We start from the raw sequence: 17,117 nt of genomic DNA, 5'->3' as shown, positions 1-17,117 counted from the left end.
AAAGTTACGACCAAAAAACGAAAACCTGAGTTTGTCCCATTTTTCAGCTGGTGCTTTTTCCTTCGTAACTTCTTCACTGTTGATCCCACGCTCTTTTCGCTACGTTTTCTGAGTTCCTCGGGGTCCAATTGGTCGGGAAAGAGTCATACGAATCAATTCTGAGACGAAAAATTTTTTGGTAAAAAAAAAAGGAAGGTTAACCCCTTTGTATTTTTGGCGAAAATTTTCGCGATTTTGAAAAGTGCTGGAATCAATTCTTTCAGGCACTATTCCGACGTAATTTTGCGAGAGAAATCGACTGGGCGCAGTCCCAATACGCTGCGATCAACGCATCGAAAGTTACAGCCAAAAAACGAAAACCTGAATTTTCGACATTTTTCAGCTAGTGCTTTTTCCTTCGTAACTTTTTTCCTGTTGATCCCACGCTCTTTTCGCTGCGTTTTCTGAGTTCCTAGGGGTCCAATTGGTCGGGAAAGAGTCATACGAATCAATTCCGAGACGAAAAATTTTTTGGTAGAAAAAAAAGGAAGGTTAACCCCTTTGTATTTTTGGCGAAAATTTTCGCGATTTTGAAAAGTGCTGGAATCAATTCCTTCAGGCACTATTCCGACGTAATTTTGCGAGAGAAATCGACTGGGCGCAGTCCCAATACGCTGCGATCAACGCATCGAAAGTTACGACCAAAAAACGAAAACCTGAGTTTATCCCATTTTTCAGCTGGTGCTTTTTCCTTCGTAACTTCTTCACTGTTGATCCCACGCTCTTTTCGCTGCGTTTCCTGAGTTCCTAGGGGTCCAATTGGTCGGGAAAGAGTCATACGAATCAATTCTGAGACGAAAAATTTTTTGGTAAAAAAAAAAGGAAGGTTAACCCCTTTGTATTTTTGGCGAAAATTTTCGCGATTCTGAAAAGTGCTGGAATCAATTCCTTCAGGCACTATTCCGACGAAATTTTGCGAGAGAAATCGACTGGGCGCAGTCCCAATACGCTGCGATCAACGCATCGAAAGTTACAGCCAAAAAACGAAAACCTGAATTTTCGACATCTTTCAGCTAGTGCTTTTTCTGAAAAACCTGAACCTAAGTTCTTGCCATTTTTCAGCTCGTGCTCTTCTCGTCGTAGTTTATCTCCTGTTGATCCCACGCTGTTTTCGCTGCGTTTTCTGAGTTCCTGGGGGTCCAACTAGTCAGGAGACGGTCATACAAATCGAATCTGAGACCAAAAATCTTTCGATCGAAAAACGAAGAAAAAGATATACTAAAATTTTCGAGGTTTTGAAAAGTGCTGGAATAAATTCTTTCACGCACCATTTCGACGTAATTTTGTGAGAGAAACTGATTGGGCGCAGTATCAATACGCCGCGTGCAACAGATAACAAGTTCCGAACTAAAACGACAGATTTCTACTGTGATACTTCTGCTGCCGATCCTACGCCTTTATAGAACTCTCACTCGCATTCCTGAAGGCACAATTAGTGCGAAAAGAATCCCGCTCAACGATCCTGAGACGAAAAGTTCTCGAGTCCTGAAAATCGCAAACAGGTGAGGCTTGCCACAACCCAAAGCCCTTTCGAATTATTCAGTACATGTGTTGCGAATTTCAGGAAATGCTGAAACCGATTCTTGTATACCCTACGTTGACGCAAGTCTGGGAAACGAATGCATTGCGCAAAGTTCTGGTAGGTTTCGAGCATCCAAGCAAAACTCACGGCTTAAAAACGTCAAATTCGCACCTGGTTTTCAAAGCGGTGCAATAGGAAAATCACAAACCCATAGCTATAAAGGTTCAGTTCTAGTTTATTTAGTGTGCCTTAGTTCTAGTACAAGTGATTGGGTGTCAGTGTAAACTACATATACTTCACCAAGTTTTCGAATAGTTCAATTATAATATGCTATACTATTACATTATACTAATAATGATATATTATACCAATAATTTCTCTAATTTCATATCGCTGGATTTAATTAGCATAATATTTGCAAAAATATTGAAGTTCAACATAAGAAAAGTGCAATATAATGAACGTACATTACATGAGACTTCTGACGACTATGTAAGGAAAAAACACTGCGATGTACATTGCCCTGCGCAGAAAATGAACAATGTGGTATAAAATTATCATCATTGTAGTTTGTAAGCGCAGCTTATGTTTTAGCCTGCGTACAGATGCAATGCACCTCTGCAGGATTATGAGTTGTATAATATTGTATGGTTAAATAAAATGACTAATACTAACATAAATTTCTCTGTAATTTCTTTGTATCTTCTCAGGTGTTGGTCTCTCGACGCTCCAAATACCTTTTTTTCACTCTTTGAGGTCCTGTTAGCCAAGAAAGTGTCGCTTGAGTCGATTCTGAGACGAAAAGTATTTGGCTCCAAAAATAACAAAAAAAGTAGGTTAACCCCTTAGGATTTGTTCATTAGAAACTAGGCCGATTTTGAAAAATACTCAATTCAAGTCTTTGGTGCACAGCCGAAGGATAAATTTCCCTTGTAATTCTTCTGCTGTTGGCCGTAAGCTTTTTTCGATGTCGTTTTCGCATTTCTGTGGGTCCAATCAGTCGAAGAAGAGCCCTGCAAAACGATTCTGAGATAAAATGTTTCCGGGCCCTGAAAATCGCAAAAAAGCAAGGCTCACCCCTTTGAATATTTTCAGTCGGAATTTGGCCGATTTCGAAAAATAGCTTAATCTATTTTCTGATGCACTGCATGGAAGTAATTTTTCCCCGTAGGCCCTCTCGATGGTGACAAAGTATACGATTGATTATAGTGTCCTTAATTGCGATATTATACATATCAATTATTATTCCTTAGGTGCGTACGTTGTATGATAAAATGTATCTATCGATGTAACGTGCATACCCCTATTCCTCATTCTTATACCTCAGTGTTCGTCCTTCGTTTTTTGGAGCTTCTACAGCTAACTAGCCTGAGCAAATTCTCGCACAACGCGGTGTCATTTCGCTCGACTCACCCCATGACACTTTTCCTTTATCTTTCACTGCTTATCGTTAGACTGGACACATCAATGCTAGGGCATTTCACATATGATTAATAAACTTTAAAGGAGTCTCGAAAATGCGAATCCTAGACTTGTAGAAAACCTGCACCTCGCGAATCCTTACATGACGATACGAATACTCGACATTACGATCATTACACTACCAATAAGTATATTATTCCCCATTTTTGTGACTTGACCGACCAATTATCTCATTAGTAGCCGATTTTTGTTTCAATCGATAGTTTATTTGCCACATAAGATAACATTATGTTTCTTTTTTTTTGTTTGAAGTGGAGCTTTATACAATAAATAGATGAGATGAACGATTAATTTTTAGACTTTTGGAAATATCTCGACAGAGGTTCGAGGCATCCAAATTCACTCACAGATCTTTTTCGTAGATCGTAAAAAGGTACACAAATTTGCGCTCATGAATATTTACAATCAAACCCATATTTGTCGAGAAAAACGTTTATTGTTCATCAATTAGATATTCTACTCCGGAATATGTACCGTCCAACTGACCTAAGGAATTACAAGTCATCAGGTTTCTTTGTTTGTTTAAACGAATGAAATCTAGATAACAAGAAAATTCGACTTTCAAAATTCCGCATGCGAAATGGCGATACATACTTCAGTCAACGTTTTCTTACAGTATTTTATGATATCTTCAGTGTGCCTGATTGTTATGGACATTTAAATATGCCGCATTTCGAGTGCCTCTGTCGCAGCGTTGCCTGGCGGATTACTTTAGAAGTACTACCGCAAAATCGCGGTGTGTAATATAGCCAAAACCATGGCCAAAACGTATGTAAGACCGTGGAAAACACAAAGAATAAGCACAAGCTACTTTCTCACCTATTCTTACATTGTGCCCACGAGCATCTCGCTGGTAACTAGCGCCGATCTGGTGGCCACTTACTGCGTTCTCATACCTTTCAACTTTCCAAGTAATCGGAACCCCTCGCGTGATCCATGTCCTATGGTTGAGCGGCAGGAGCAGCAGCAATATCATAAATGAATATACATCCACGGATATTATGACAGATAATTTTGTGAAAAGACCAATTATTCCTTACAGATCCTGTTGCATTCAAAATTAATAAAAAAAAAAAAAAACGAACTCAAGGACAGGATTTTAAGCAAGGCTTCCGAAAGCAGACGCGCAACCGTATCTAATGGCCGGAAATGGATTGTGAAGTCACGTGTCACGTGACCCGAAGCGGTTGGCGTCGCGCGTCGCGTCGAGCGATCATCCAATGGGACGTAAGCCGGGGGCTGGACGAAGGTTACGGAGTGTAACGAGTAGGGTTGGGATTCAGTCGTCGCGTATATATCTGTTAAGTACGTGTCAGGACAACGGACGCGGCGTAAGCACCGCCGAGTTGAATGATTCGATAGTGAGTAAAAGAGTGAGTAGGATCGAACGTTTGTAACATTCAGTGGGTGTTAAAAACATACGGGTGAAAAATCAAGTAAAAAGATAGCAGGTAGTGAGAAGAGATAAATCGGTGTGCTAAGAAGTGGTCGATCCTTATCAAAAAATGTCGACGAAAGCCAGCAAGAAAACCGTTGTAACATCGTCGAGCGTCAGCTCGGTCCAGTCGCCGACGCCGAGTACATCGACGCCCGTTGGCCGCCGCCCGGGAAGCCCGCTGAGCCCGACGCGTTACTCGCGTCTCCAGGAGAAGCAGGATCTGCAAAATTTGAACGACCGTCTAGCATGTTACATAGAAAAGGTCCGTCACCTGGAGGCCGAAAACTCGCGGCTCACGCGAGAGGTGCAAACTAGTCAGGAGACGGTGACGCGGGAGGTGACCAACATCAAATCCATGTACGAACACGAACTCTCCGACGCTAGGAAACTGCTGGACGACACGTCGAGGGAAAGGGCAAAACTTGAGATCGACACGAAGCGTCTCTGGGACGATAACGAGGAATTGAAAAATAAGTACGGCTTGAACTTACGGTTTTTTTTTTTTACAGCTCATCGATTTTACAGGTGCATGCAAATATTCGTTTCGCTCTACCCACCGGCCGCTCGCTCACGGATAAATATTACTACGTCCGTGCGTCACGCGCAGTAGCGTAGCCAGTAGTGTTTCCCTGTACACTCTAAAAGAAAAAAAGGGACCAAAAATATTCAGGTTACGCGTTACGCCGATCGCATGCCGGTATCGAGTCGGCCATTGATAATAAACGAAGATCCGCATTTTTATCGTTGTTTGCTCACACTTTATGAAGCGTTAAATGTTTTCTCCCGATTACGAGTTACGAGATAGTCAATAATTCGTCTTCGGAGGCTGTCGAAGAAAACTACACTCAAATAAATAAAATCCTTAAAATTCTGGTGAGAGAAGCGCATGCGCTCCGGTGAAATGTGTGATGTATGTATGTACATACATTTAACGCGGTGTCCAATATTTCGACGATTACGCTGGCCAAACACGCAGGGCGCGTCCCAATATTTACCTGGAATTTTATCGATCCATCTCCGTGAAACGAAAAATGAAAATAACCGGTGACGTCACTGCGGCGTGTAGTTGCGTCACACCCTCAAATGAACGCGACGTTGATGTCATCTTTGTAATCTCTGATTCAAAAACATTCGCTCTCACCCGGTTCTCCGGTAGGAGACGCGCGCCTATGTTACGTGCACGCGTCTATGTATTTTCAAGAACTTTTAATACTAATATGGCTCTATGTCATAATTCTAAGAGGCATGTTCGTGCCTTCTCAATGACTTTCAAGGCGAAATAGAACCTAGGACAGAAAAGACGGAAGGAAAGAGATGGCACAACCAATGTCCGCGAATTCGCGGCATGCGCGATCGACTATTTCGAGCCGTGATGACCGAATCCGAGTTTGTTGGGCATTGAGTAGAATCGCGGGGAATCTGTCCGACCTTACGCTCGTATCGGAACATCGGCATGTGTGTATCCTGTCGGAATGCGAGCGAGGTACCGCATAAACCGTAAAGCCGTAGGCGGCTTTCCGCGGTGACATCACTGCCCACGTTGGCTCATCGTCATAGCAGCACGGCTAAGGACGCGCGAGACCCCGGGAGGCCCCGCTCGTCACATGGAAAAGTATCCATACACACACGCGGCGTGCCCTTCCTGGGACTTGGTATATTTTAAACTTGGATATAGCGAGCATAAATACGTTAGAAAAATCAACACACGCTATGATGATTATGACGATGTTGGTGAGAACCATGCACGCATACCTATACGAATAGAGAAAAAAAAACCTTGAATATTAATAACGATGATTGCATTCTTGTTTATACCAAACTTTTTTTCTGTATACCTAATAAATAAATCGTAGGCGGTTATGTGCAATAAGCTTGATGATATCTTTTTCTCCCCTCTCTTGTACATTTACAGTTTTATGTGTACAACATTGTTACGCAAACAGCAGCGACTTTTTTTTTCTGTTGTACTAAACTTTATTCAATTTTCGTTTCATCTTCTACGTATATCTTATATACGTGTCCTCCACCTAGTTGTATATATATGTAGGTCTACGCTTTCGACGCGATACGCTCACCGTATGCCTGGGTCTGGTTACAAGCCACGCTGTTGCAGCACCTGTCAATATTTCTTCAATTCTCTACACTAGTAAATATTATGTACTGATATCGACTTTGCAGTTTGTGAGCTTCTGTGTTGGAGTACATGCAAAAACAATAAACACGAATAAAAGTGAAAAGACGACGACGAATAAAGAAAAGAAGAGACGAGGAACTAACTTCACGGTCTTTGCACGATTCTTAATTTTTTCTGGAAAAGATCTTTGTTTAAAATTACGTTTCACTCTGGAATGGCTATTCAAAACATACTCGAACGCGTTAAAAATTTCAATCTATTTTTTATCGATATATGCAGGTATTTTACACTATCGGTCCATTGAGGAGTCTTCTTTATTCCACGAGATTGAAGTTAGTAACGTTATCGTAAAGAAACATTGGGAAAAAATCACTATTTTCATATTTTACAATGACTTTGAAGGAACGAAGGTTTCAAAATATGAGTATATTTCGTTTTATTAGGGTTTACCTCCTTATAGGGTCGTTACGATAACGTTACTAACTTCATCATGGCTTTTCCCCGCGTTTCTTGACCTCGTCTCAGCGGAGTGAGGCACTTGACATTACGTACGTTACGTTACGTGAATGCGTGTGCTGTAATACACTTCCCACAACGCTAAGTATTGAGTAACATACTCTTCAATGCTCCGTTAATAACTTTATTGAAATTAAAGTTGGCATGAACTTTCATTGTATATCTTATCAGCGATGAGAAAAGATATAGCTGAGGTAAGTCATTACAATCCAAACGATTAACACTGCGATTGTGTGCGGCTTATTTTAACGTTAATGGCCGTTATGCTATATCCTCAATTAATATGGAATTCCTGTTTTTTTTTTTTTTAATTTACATCTCCGTTTACGAGTGCTCCAGGGAAAAAAGACTTTAAAAAAAATACAGTGCATGTAATTTCAGTTCGTCGTGAAAGAGTGAAGCGTTACCTGAATTCTGTAACCTTGGCCTGGCTAGAAGCAGGAGAAGGAGAATGATGACGCCGATATACGAATATATGTCGACGTCTACCGGGAAACGGTCGATAAAAAGTGTTCCTTAAACTGGGTCAATCGTTCGAAATAGCAAATCACCCTCTCTTTTCTCTCCCTTCGATTATTTATTACTGTTCGTATAAATACACGAATACCCGAGAAACTTTCGGTAGCGTTGTCGCGTTTACGATCTACTTTACTACGTTGTTCCCCTTCCGCGATTTTCATAAATATAATCGACCCGCGAAAAAGGGACGACCATAATTATAATCATTAATTTTTGTCCCTCTTTTTCTTTCAGACTCGAAAAGAAAACCAAGGATCTACAAATAGTCGAGAACAACTTGATGATCTACGAATCGCGTTGCGGGGATTTGCAAACAAAGTTTAACCAGTCTGCAGCTGAGCGAAAAAAGCTCGCGGAACGAGAACGGGAACTCGAGAAGGAGGTTGAACGCCTCCAGGCGCTGCTCGATGACGCGCGAAAGCACCTCGAGGAAGAGACCCTTCAGCGAATCGACCTGGAGAACAACATACAGAGCTTGAAGGAGGACATAAGTTTCAAAGATCAAGTCTACCAGCAGGAATTGACCGAGACACGAACGCGACGTCAGGTTGGTTTCGTTGCCGCGATTTTGCTGCACCTGCTTGCAAAAAAAAAAAACACCGTTGCACTTGTTCACGCTAATTCGTTCAGTCTTCATTGCAGGTCGAGATTTCCGAGATTGACGGGCGCCTGGCCGAGCAGTACGAGGCTAAGCTGCAACAATCGTTGCAAGAATTGCGCGAACAGTATGAATCTCAGATGCGCGCCAATCGGGAGGAGATCGAATTGCTCTATGAGAACAAGATTAAGAACCTGACATCCCACGCCCAACGAAACAGCGGTGCGGCGAGCCTTGCTGTAGAGGAGCTTCGTCAGACCAGGTCCCGTATCGACGGACTAAATCAACGCATTAACGAGCTCGAGGCCACAAACAACGCGCTCAATTCTCGCATCAGGTAAAATAACGGCTCTCAGGTCGTAAACGCAATTTAGCACGTTTCAAGGTCTTTGCTCATAAAGCTTCGTACAAAAGACGACAGTGAAAATTTCTCTCACCTTGCGTTCATTTTTCGCTCTCAACCATTGTTTTAGAATTTTGTAAAGGATCGGTAAGTCCTGTAGTCATTCATTCAATTTTATAATTGAGAAAATGGATAGATCTCGTATAAAACAATTCACCGTATTTTATTACACTCCAAAGTTTCAGACTCTTTGTAAAATAAAAAAAACCTATTGAATCATCAAACTTCAAACGAAGCATATTTCACTAGCGCAATGAAAAATGGTAAATATACCTTGAAACATGATAATTTCTTTCATATTATGACAGAGATCTCGAGAACTTGCGCGAAAATGAGCGTGCTCGGCATGCTGAAGGTTTGGCCAGTCTGGAGGCTGAGCTGGCAAGAATGCGTGACGAGATGGCACAGCAGCTGCAGGAGTATCAAGATCTGATGGACATAAAGGTGGCGCTAGACCTGGAGATAGCCGCCTACCGAAAACTGCTAGAATCAGAAGAGGCAAGGTAATACGAAAAAAATTGGAAAAAGTATTTTAACGAATGAAAACCAATTCAAAACCGCAATTACCTGTATATTTTTTTCCAGGTTGAACATTACACCGATGCAATCGCCCGCTTCGTTATCCAGCGGAAGAGGAACCCCATCGCGCAACACTCCACTTAGAGGTGGTAAAAGAAAGCGTACTTTGTTGGAGGAGAGCGAAGAGCGCAGCAGTAGTGACTATAGCGTATCTGGAACTGCCAGAGGCGATATCGAGATTACTGAAGCTGATCCACAGGGACGTTATATCAAACTTACCAACAAGGGCAACAAGGTGATTAAATTTAGAAGCACGAATGTCAATATATGTGTACTGGTTGTACACTGAAATTTCAGGAAATTTCGTACTGCATTATTTACACTTGCTTCACAATTTGAAATTTCACTTAAAAGATTGTTATCTAACAGTAATGTGCAATACCGTGTGTATTCCGTACAAGAAAAAGTTCTGAAAGACCATGCAAGAATGAGTAATTGATGACATTTTCTCACCATATATTTCGTAGGAGATAGTTTTGAGTGGGTGGCAGTTGATCCGCAAAGCTGGAGCACTAGAGACGAATTTCAAATTCCATCGTAGCGCAAAGGTCGATGCAGGAGCGACTGTGACTGTTTGGTCAGCAGATATCGGAGCATCTCACGAACCTCCGACCAACCTTGTTATGAAGGGACAAAAGTGGTTTACGGCAGATAACATGACTACAACCTTACTGAACAGCGAAGGAGAGGTGAGTTATGAGCAACAACAGATGAATGATGATAAAGTAAAAAATCAATCAAATTATGTATAATTTTCCCTATTCAATTATCATATTGCTTTATTACATTTCTAGGAATTGGCAACGTCCGAACGGAAGCGGCAACAGCTGTCCAGTACCTTGTCGCGACACAGGGAAAATATTGGGTTTCGAAACTCAGAGGATCTTCACCACCAACAGGTATTACATTTTGATGATTTTGAACATGTTATACGTGCACAGAGTGTGGTGTCTCTGAAGTTTCCTTATTATTCCTTAGCTATTTATTTATTCATTTGTTTATTTATTTACCTCTCTTTTTTTCTATAATGTATATTTTTACACTTTATTTTTATTAATTTTTTTACCCTCAAAGACAATGTGGCTACGCAATTTATCAATTTTATCCGCGAATAAAAGAGAAAGAGGAGGAGAAATTTGTGAATCACGCACACACGGGATAATTCTGGCAATTATTGTTATGTTGTGTTGTGTTACAGTATGTTGATTAACTTAACTTTGAAAAGAGACATGTACATCGTACGTGAATGATTAAAAATCTTCTCGCCTTAACATTATAACAGTTAAATTTTGACGGAAGCCACTATATTAATAACTGGATTCATTCACGGAGTCTCGTAAGTTTCGCGGAAACTGGATAATCATGGATTGGTTACCCAATGATATGGCATTACCCTGGACGTATGAGGAAAGTTTTTTTTCTCACCACTTTGAAACTTTTTGCAAACTTAATTTTTACTTAATTATAACTCATACATAAACCACACGTATGACATACACACATTTACACACTTATCTTATACGTAAAACTAGTAATTATTAACGAACTGACCAAATTTTATTCGAAATATTTTCAATTATTGATAAAATGAAACACCCCTATGATACCATCCAATGAGGAGGGGTGATGTCTTATCAATGTTCAATTCTTGTTCCATAGAGAAGATATCTCTACCCGTATTAATGATCGTGAGGGCGCACAGCTCAGGCAGGCGGCCTATGTAAGTTGTTATTCTAAACTCTCAGATGTTCAGCTGTTCAGTCATTTGTCTGCAATAATAATAATAATAATATCAACAATAATGAATAATAATAATAATCCATTACCACACATTATTATTATTGTAATAATTTGCAAATAATATTAATTTTAAAGTTTGCTTAATTATTCATTATCAGTAGCTATTTTTTTGTTGGTCCATTTCTTGGCACTGCCGTCATACTTACGCCGCTCTCTCACGCTTTACTAAACCTTATCATTACATAAATGTCTTTTTCAATCTGTCAAGCTTTATTTCTATTTCATTGCGCATACGCATATTATAGTATTATTGTGATCTTATTTTTGCACTTTAATATATGACGTTCATTTTCACCGAAACATAACACGGGATAGACTTCTTTCGATGTTTTTCAGAAAAAGCGTAATTAGACTTGACCAGATACATTTTTTTCTCAATATTTTTCTTGGCGACATGCAAGTTTGAACTACTGCATTTTCACATGTAATAAACAATCTTGTCAATCGTATTTATACCCACAAACAGCCATTTAGGTATTATAAGACAGTTACTAATAATTCATACGTACTCAGGCAAATTACAAGATTTCATTCTTGGTTATAAATTGTAAAATTTTGAATGATTTTAGAAGATAAACATTGGAAGACGTTGATTCATTTCGTACTCAAATATTTCAGCGTGAAAACTTTCTCACACAGCATCTTCGCTTTAACCACATTGTCTTTAGATTAGACAGAAAATAGAAGAAGAAGGAACACTTACGTAGCTGTTGTGACAGTACCAACAATATCAGTGGAAGCAGCAGTCTACGTCGTCTTCGAATTTCTTATTTTTAATTTTTTTTTCACCCACCATTTTTGAAAATCGCTAGTGCATAGTTGTAACTAACAACATGTACGTTATTTCAATCACCATGAACGGGATAACTGTTCCTGTGCATCAATCATGCACAGCTGTACTTATGGTTATAAAAATACGGTTGTCAGGGCATGCGGGGCTGTGGTATAATTTTGCGGGTTTGAATACGTGTCAACGCGCGTTAATACACATTGATTTTTTTTATTTTCAATAATTTTGATCCAATAACTAATAGGAATGAATCTATTATTTTTCTGTTACAGGGTGACCCTCAGGGTGAAGAACGCTGCCGCATAATGTGAGAAAAAAAGGGGGACGTGTTATTGGTATAAAAAAACCGACGAAAATAAAACAAGAAAAAAAAAATTACCGCAGGGCTTTTTTAATATCTCTTTACTATAAGTTTAATTAGCCGCGACTTACCGTACCAGCTAGGACGGAATTTGCTGAAATGAAAGTGGCGCGGCGCCCTGAACCTTACCGCCTTAAAAAACAAAAATATTTTATCAACAATGCTCGTTGCCAGTGATCCTCGCTATTTCCATTATGAATGTAAATCGCGAAAAATGTTCGATTAAGTAATAACAATAATAACGCTCACGATTGTTATAATTTTTGTAGATTCATGATATCCCGAAATATAACGGGGAAAAAGAAACATTTAATTTCGTGAGAACACCGGTTTTCGCTGGCAGCGAGAACAGTTAATTTATACCTATTATATTGTATCTCATAAATACAAAACCTTAGAATAATAGTTTAAGGTGTCGGTACGAGATGATTGATTGATCAAAACAGTAAAAAATCAAATAGGTAATTTGTAACAGATTATCTTATTCATATAGGCTGTAAAACAAAATCTGTTTTCTTCGCTATCATATAATTTCTTCCTTTTATTTTCTTTTCACCGCATAACTGCACCACAATTATTAATGAAGTCCTGAAATCGTCATCTGGTATTTTACCAATCATCGTTGTGTTCAAAAGCTTGATCAATTAATTAACAAACAAAAACAACTAATCAATTGTTCTGTATTGGTTGTGTGGTTGGTGTTATCCTTATTTTTCCCCGCGCTGTGTACCACGGTTAGTCTAGTAATTAGTTTTGATTTTTTTTTTTTTTTAATCTCCCCGTCATTTGTTTTAAAGATATCTTTTTAAACCATCGACTCAATTTCCAGTTACGTCATGGAGCACTAATTATCACTATCAGTTAAAACAAAAAACTCCAGCAATTTTTCAATCTCCGAACTACGCCACTTATCCAAGTGCCACAGAGAATGAAAAATTGCACTTTCGGAAATTCAAAAGAAAAAAAAACACTAAACGCAGCACGGTTTTACAGTAAAGAAAGAGAAGAACGTATAGTTATTAAAAATGAATATATCTCTTAATTAATACAAATAATGAAAACTGAAAATAATAGTTGTACCAACGTACGAATCTCTGCTGATGTCCATTGTCTCCTTAATAGAACGTACTATGATGTAGCAAGTTTGTAAAACTATTATATGAGTATTGTTGGTTTATTGTTGATTAATTCTTCTGGCTTAGCCTTCCAACCACCATTGCCCTCCATATAAAATAATGACTCTAGTTGTAGAAGTTGCGTACTAGAAGCAGTACAGTCTATCCAAAATATGAACACCTACACCACGCACACGCAGCACATTATTGTGGTAGATACACGAGGCACAATAAACATGGAGATAACGATGAGAGTAGCAGTAATGAAGAAAGAAAAAAAATTAAGTAAATATGAATTACATATACGTTTAATGCATTTATTTAGTTTCCGATAAAACTATATAAATATATATATAGTATACAATGTATACATATATATGTATATATATAACCATAGCTTCCTTTTAAGATTTGTAGCGAGATTAGGAGTTTTCTTTGTATAACCACTTTGCAAGTTTATTAGATTTCAAAGAATAAATAAAAAAAATTAAAAAACAACTAATCCATTAACCGTACAAATATTTTCGTAATTTTTATTTTTAATAATAATAATAATAATAATAACTGTAATGATAATGTAAAGCAAAAATTATTAGTTTAATAATATATAATGTTAAGAAACTATGATTGATGAAAAAAAAAAAATTTTTAAGAATTGTATTCATATTATACTAAAAATATACGTATATAAACACTTTTACATTTGTGTTCAATGTTCAATTCTCGTTTTTGTAAGTTACCTTGATTCGAATGTTAGCTCATTTCTGTACTGAGAAAAAATGAAAAGTTATACGTCCCCGCCTCCTGTTTTTCACGTATGATAATCCCACACTCTACAGTGTATCGTGACACTTAATATCTGTGCCCGTAAGTTGTTTCTAACGTTTAGAGGTACGGCGATTATCTTTAAATTTTTATTCCTTTTCTTCGGTTTATTTTTTAATGACGTTACGCGAGCGTCATCTGCAATACTTCTTGACGTATATTCTATACTGTGAAAATCATATGCACAATAAAATTTCAACAAACTTGGAGGGATTATATGACGATTTTTTTTAATTATAATTTATTAACGAATTAACCCTGTTCCTCAACATGTACTTAAAAAATAACCGACTGCTTGAGACAAATTTTTAACAACATATCAGTGGGGAGAAGCTTTGTTAAAAAAATAATTTAACTAAAGGAATTTTTGCCAAGCTGGTTGTAAGAGTGGTTACGATAATGGAAGAAGAGTTGGTGCATGAACATAGAAATTTCGCAGACATTTGAAAGAAGAATAAAGGAGACAGAAAAAATCTGTTGCTTTTATCTGCAAAACACTTAGGTGAGTAACACAATAATTTACACAAACAATCTCTGTTCAAAATGTCGGATGGATGAATCAGGTCTGGTCTAAATATTATAGAGACCGGACACAAATCCCGTATAACATTTCGATAGGACCCGATTCTTTCATCCAACATTTTAAGCAAGGGTGCCTGTAACATGTCAACATCGTTATACTGCTTCGAGTTTGACATATATTACGTATATTCATACACACCAACTTCGATAAGAGACATATTAATTCACACGCACGCACATACACGCGCAGGCAAACAACGAGACATAATGACAGTGAAATATTCTGACTGTATTTACAAGAGGTAGTACAAAGAATAACTGGATAATATTGATATTACACGTATTCTTTTATACATACATACTCTAATAAGTAGTAGTAGTAGTAGTAGTAGTAGTAGTGGCAGTAGTAGTAAGTGTAGTAGCAGTAGTAGTTGTAGTTGTAGTAGTAGTAGTAAGCGGTGAACAGATTACACATTAATTCGAGGCACGTGATATTAAGGCATTTCTACAGAGGACAGATGATTTCTTAGACGTATAAAATATAAATCCCGAATTTTTTTTTTTTTTTTTTTTTTTCATTTCGGTTCGTTATTTTCTTTCCAAATTCTTGCATAACAATCTTCGTACGTATTTTTTTTTTTTTTTTTTGTTTTCTCATATCGATATATAATTAGAATAATTGTATTATGTGAATATAATTTAACGTGAAAATATTTCGCAAAGATGATCACGATTTTTTACGTAAATGTATAATACGTACGTGTATAAGTATTATTTATTCATCTAGTATAACAACTGCGAGCAATTTATTTTATACGTCTATAAACATTAATTATGTTAGTGGACATCACAATGAAAATTATACAGGTATAATATATCAGTTTATCGATGCAGGTACATACATTACACCGAAGGTTGGCTATTTTTTTTGGACATACCCATATTACACAACGTGTGTATATACGCGCAAACGCTCGCAATTGTATATATTATATATAATAACACAATTGTACGCGTCGGGGTATTTATATATGATTTATTATGTATTATAACAAGAATTATTTCTTTATAGTCTTTAAAATTCTATGGTCACCTCGCTAATTAAACGATATACTCTCCTCCCTGTACAATCACTGGTTAAGTATGTAATAACAATTATCTACCGTTGATTAAATTACTCTACCGCACCAATCCAACATCATTATACTTTTCAGTTTCATATTTTGTCACGTTACGTTATACGTTGTATATCAAATCCCACCCACCCCACTTTCATCAAACCTCAAATATTACTTCGATTATCAATTTGATAGGTATATTAGTATTATTGTATCGTTATATCAATTGTACGCATATCGACTACAATAATGTGCAGGATAGGCTATACGAATTACATCGTGTATTATTACGCTACGGAATTAAGCCGAGCTGTCGCAATATCGTATAAAATAAATGATGTCATAATTGTTTAATCTCATATTTCTAACTTTTCTTCGCTGCTTCATTTATCCTGGAATGCAGATTATATTACCACCGTAATTCTTACTAAACCACGTAATATGTATAATATATTGCGTAACTTTGTTAACAACAATAACAACAACATCAACAACGGCACAACAAATATATTAAACACAGACGCGTATACACGAGGTTGTATCATGTATGCGATGTAAATTCGTTTCACTGAAGAATACCGAGGGGTGCAGTTATTTTTCTCAATCGTTACGTTTTCTTTAATTCGACCGCATGTATTTATGTACCATAAAACATACCTATACACATAGGTATACATATATATATATGTTATAAAGAACCTTTGAATATATACCGGTGAAAATATATCTTGGTAATAAAAAAAATATTCCAAAAATGAGAAATTTCTGACCGTTTTCGACAGATATAGAGATAAAGAGAGAGAAAGAGAGACAAAGAAGAAACAAAGTTTCATTGTTTGACGAGTTTTTATTACCAAGAAATTCTCTCTCATTTTCTTTGATGTGTTTTATATATAACATTCCGTCTGTCTGAGCGTAGATGGACGAGATAATCTGATTCTTCCAAAAAAATTCTCCATGTGTTTTTTGCATAAAAAATTATTGTTAATATACGTAGGATAACACAACTATTTTTAACCTCGGGCTATTAGTCGAGGTAAGCCGTTCGAATTTTCATTTGCATCCAATCGTCGTGGACTTTCGATGTACGTGGCTTATACGTATGATCGTTATCGACGTTTGATTTTCACCAACTGAAAACACGCGTTCACTTACCAATCGACTCAGAACAACGAGTTTTATCGAGAAAAATTTCACATAAAATCGTGGCAAAACGTTCTGCGGGTAATAACGCAAATTAATACCGTTGAAACGAGTTCCGTTTAATTTTTCACCACCGAAAGTTGAATCGCGATGTTTCTTCAGACGGTTAAAATTCTATGATAAAAGTTTAGGTTTGTCCGATGTCTTGCATCA

The 17,117-nt window shown here is 37.6% G+C and overlaps 1 protein-coding gene across 3 annotated transcripts; it reads left to right on the top strand.

Moving 5' to 3' along the window:
• Window positions 1-4,292: 4,292 nt before the first annotated feature.
• Window positions 4,293-13,568, top strand: LOC124304339 (lamin Dm0-like). 3 transcript variants are annotated; one of them, XM_046762391.1, is made up of 9 exons: window positions 4,294-4,955; window positions 7,885-8,197; window positions 8,281-8,585; window positions 8,960-9,154; window positions 9,237-9,465; window positions 9,698-9,919; window positions 10,025-10,129; window positions 10,890-10,950; window positions 12,093-13,568. In XM_046762391.1, exons 1-8 carry the CDS (start codon window positions 4,549-4,551, stop codon window positions 10,911-10,913), a joined length of 1,800 nt encoding a protein of 599 aa, XP_046618347.1. In that variant the 5' UTR covers window positions 4,294-4,548; the 3' UTR covers window positions 10,914-10,950; window positions 12,093-13,568. The 3 variants fall into 3 exon arrangements, with proteins under 3 accessions (XP_046618345.1, XP_046618347.1, XP_046618346.1); XM_046762389.1 differs by lacking the exon at window positions 10,890-10,950 and having other exon boundaries at window positions 4,293-4,955; XM_046762390.1 differs by lacking the exon at window positions 10,890-10,950 and having other exon boundaries at window positions 4,295-4,955; window positions 8,293-8,585.
• The last annotated feature ends 3,549 nt before the right edge of the window (window positions 13,569-17,117 follow it).

Source organism: Neodiprion virginianus, chromosome 5 (genome assembly GCF_021901495.1).
Source record: "Neodiprion virginianus isolate iyNeoVirg1 chromosome 5, iyNeoVirg1.1, whole genome shotgun sequence".
In the NCBI taxonomy this organism is placed as follows: Eukaryota; Metazoa; Arthropoda; class Insecta; order Hymenoptera; family Diprionidae; genus Neodiprion; species Neodiprion virginianus.
Note: the sequence above shows the minus strand (reverse complement) of the source record. Positions and strands in the feature narration are given on the sequence as shown.

Coding starts and splice junctions, on each gene's coding strand:
- LOC124304339 (XM_046762389.1), top strand. CDS start 4,549: ATGTCGACGAAAGCCAGCAAGAAAACCGTTGTAACATCGTCGAGCGTC. Junction 4,956..7,884: donor AACGAGGAATTGAAAAATAA/GTACGGCTTGAA, acceptor TTTTTCTTTCAG/ACTCGAAAAGAAAACCAAGG. Junction 9,920..10,024: donor TACTGAACAGCGAAGGAGAG/GTGAGTTATGAG, acceptor TTACATTTCTAG/GAATTGGCAACGTCCGAACG.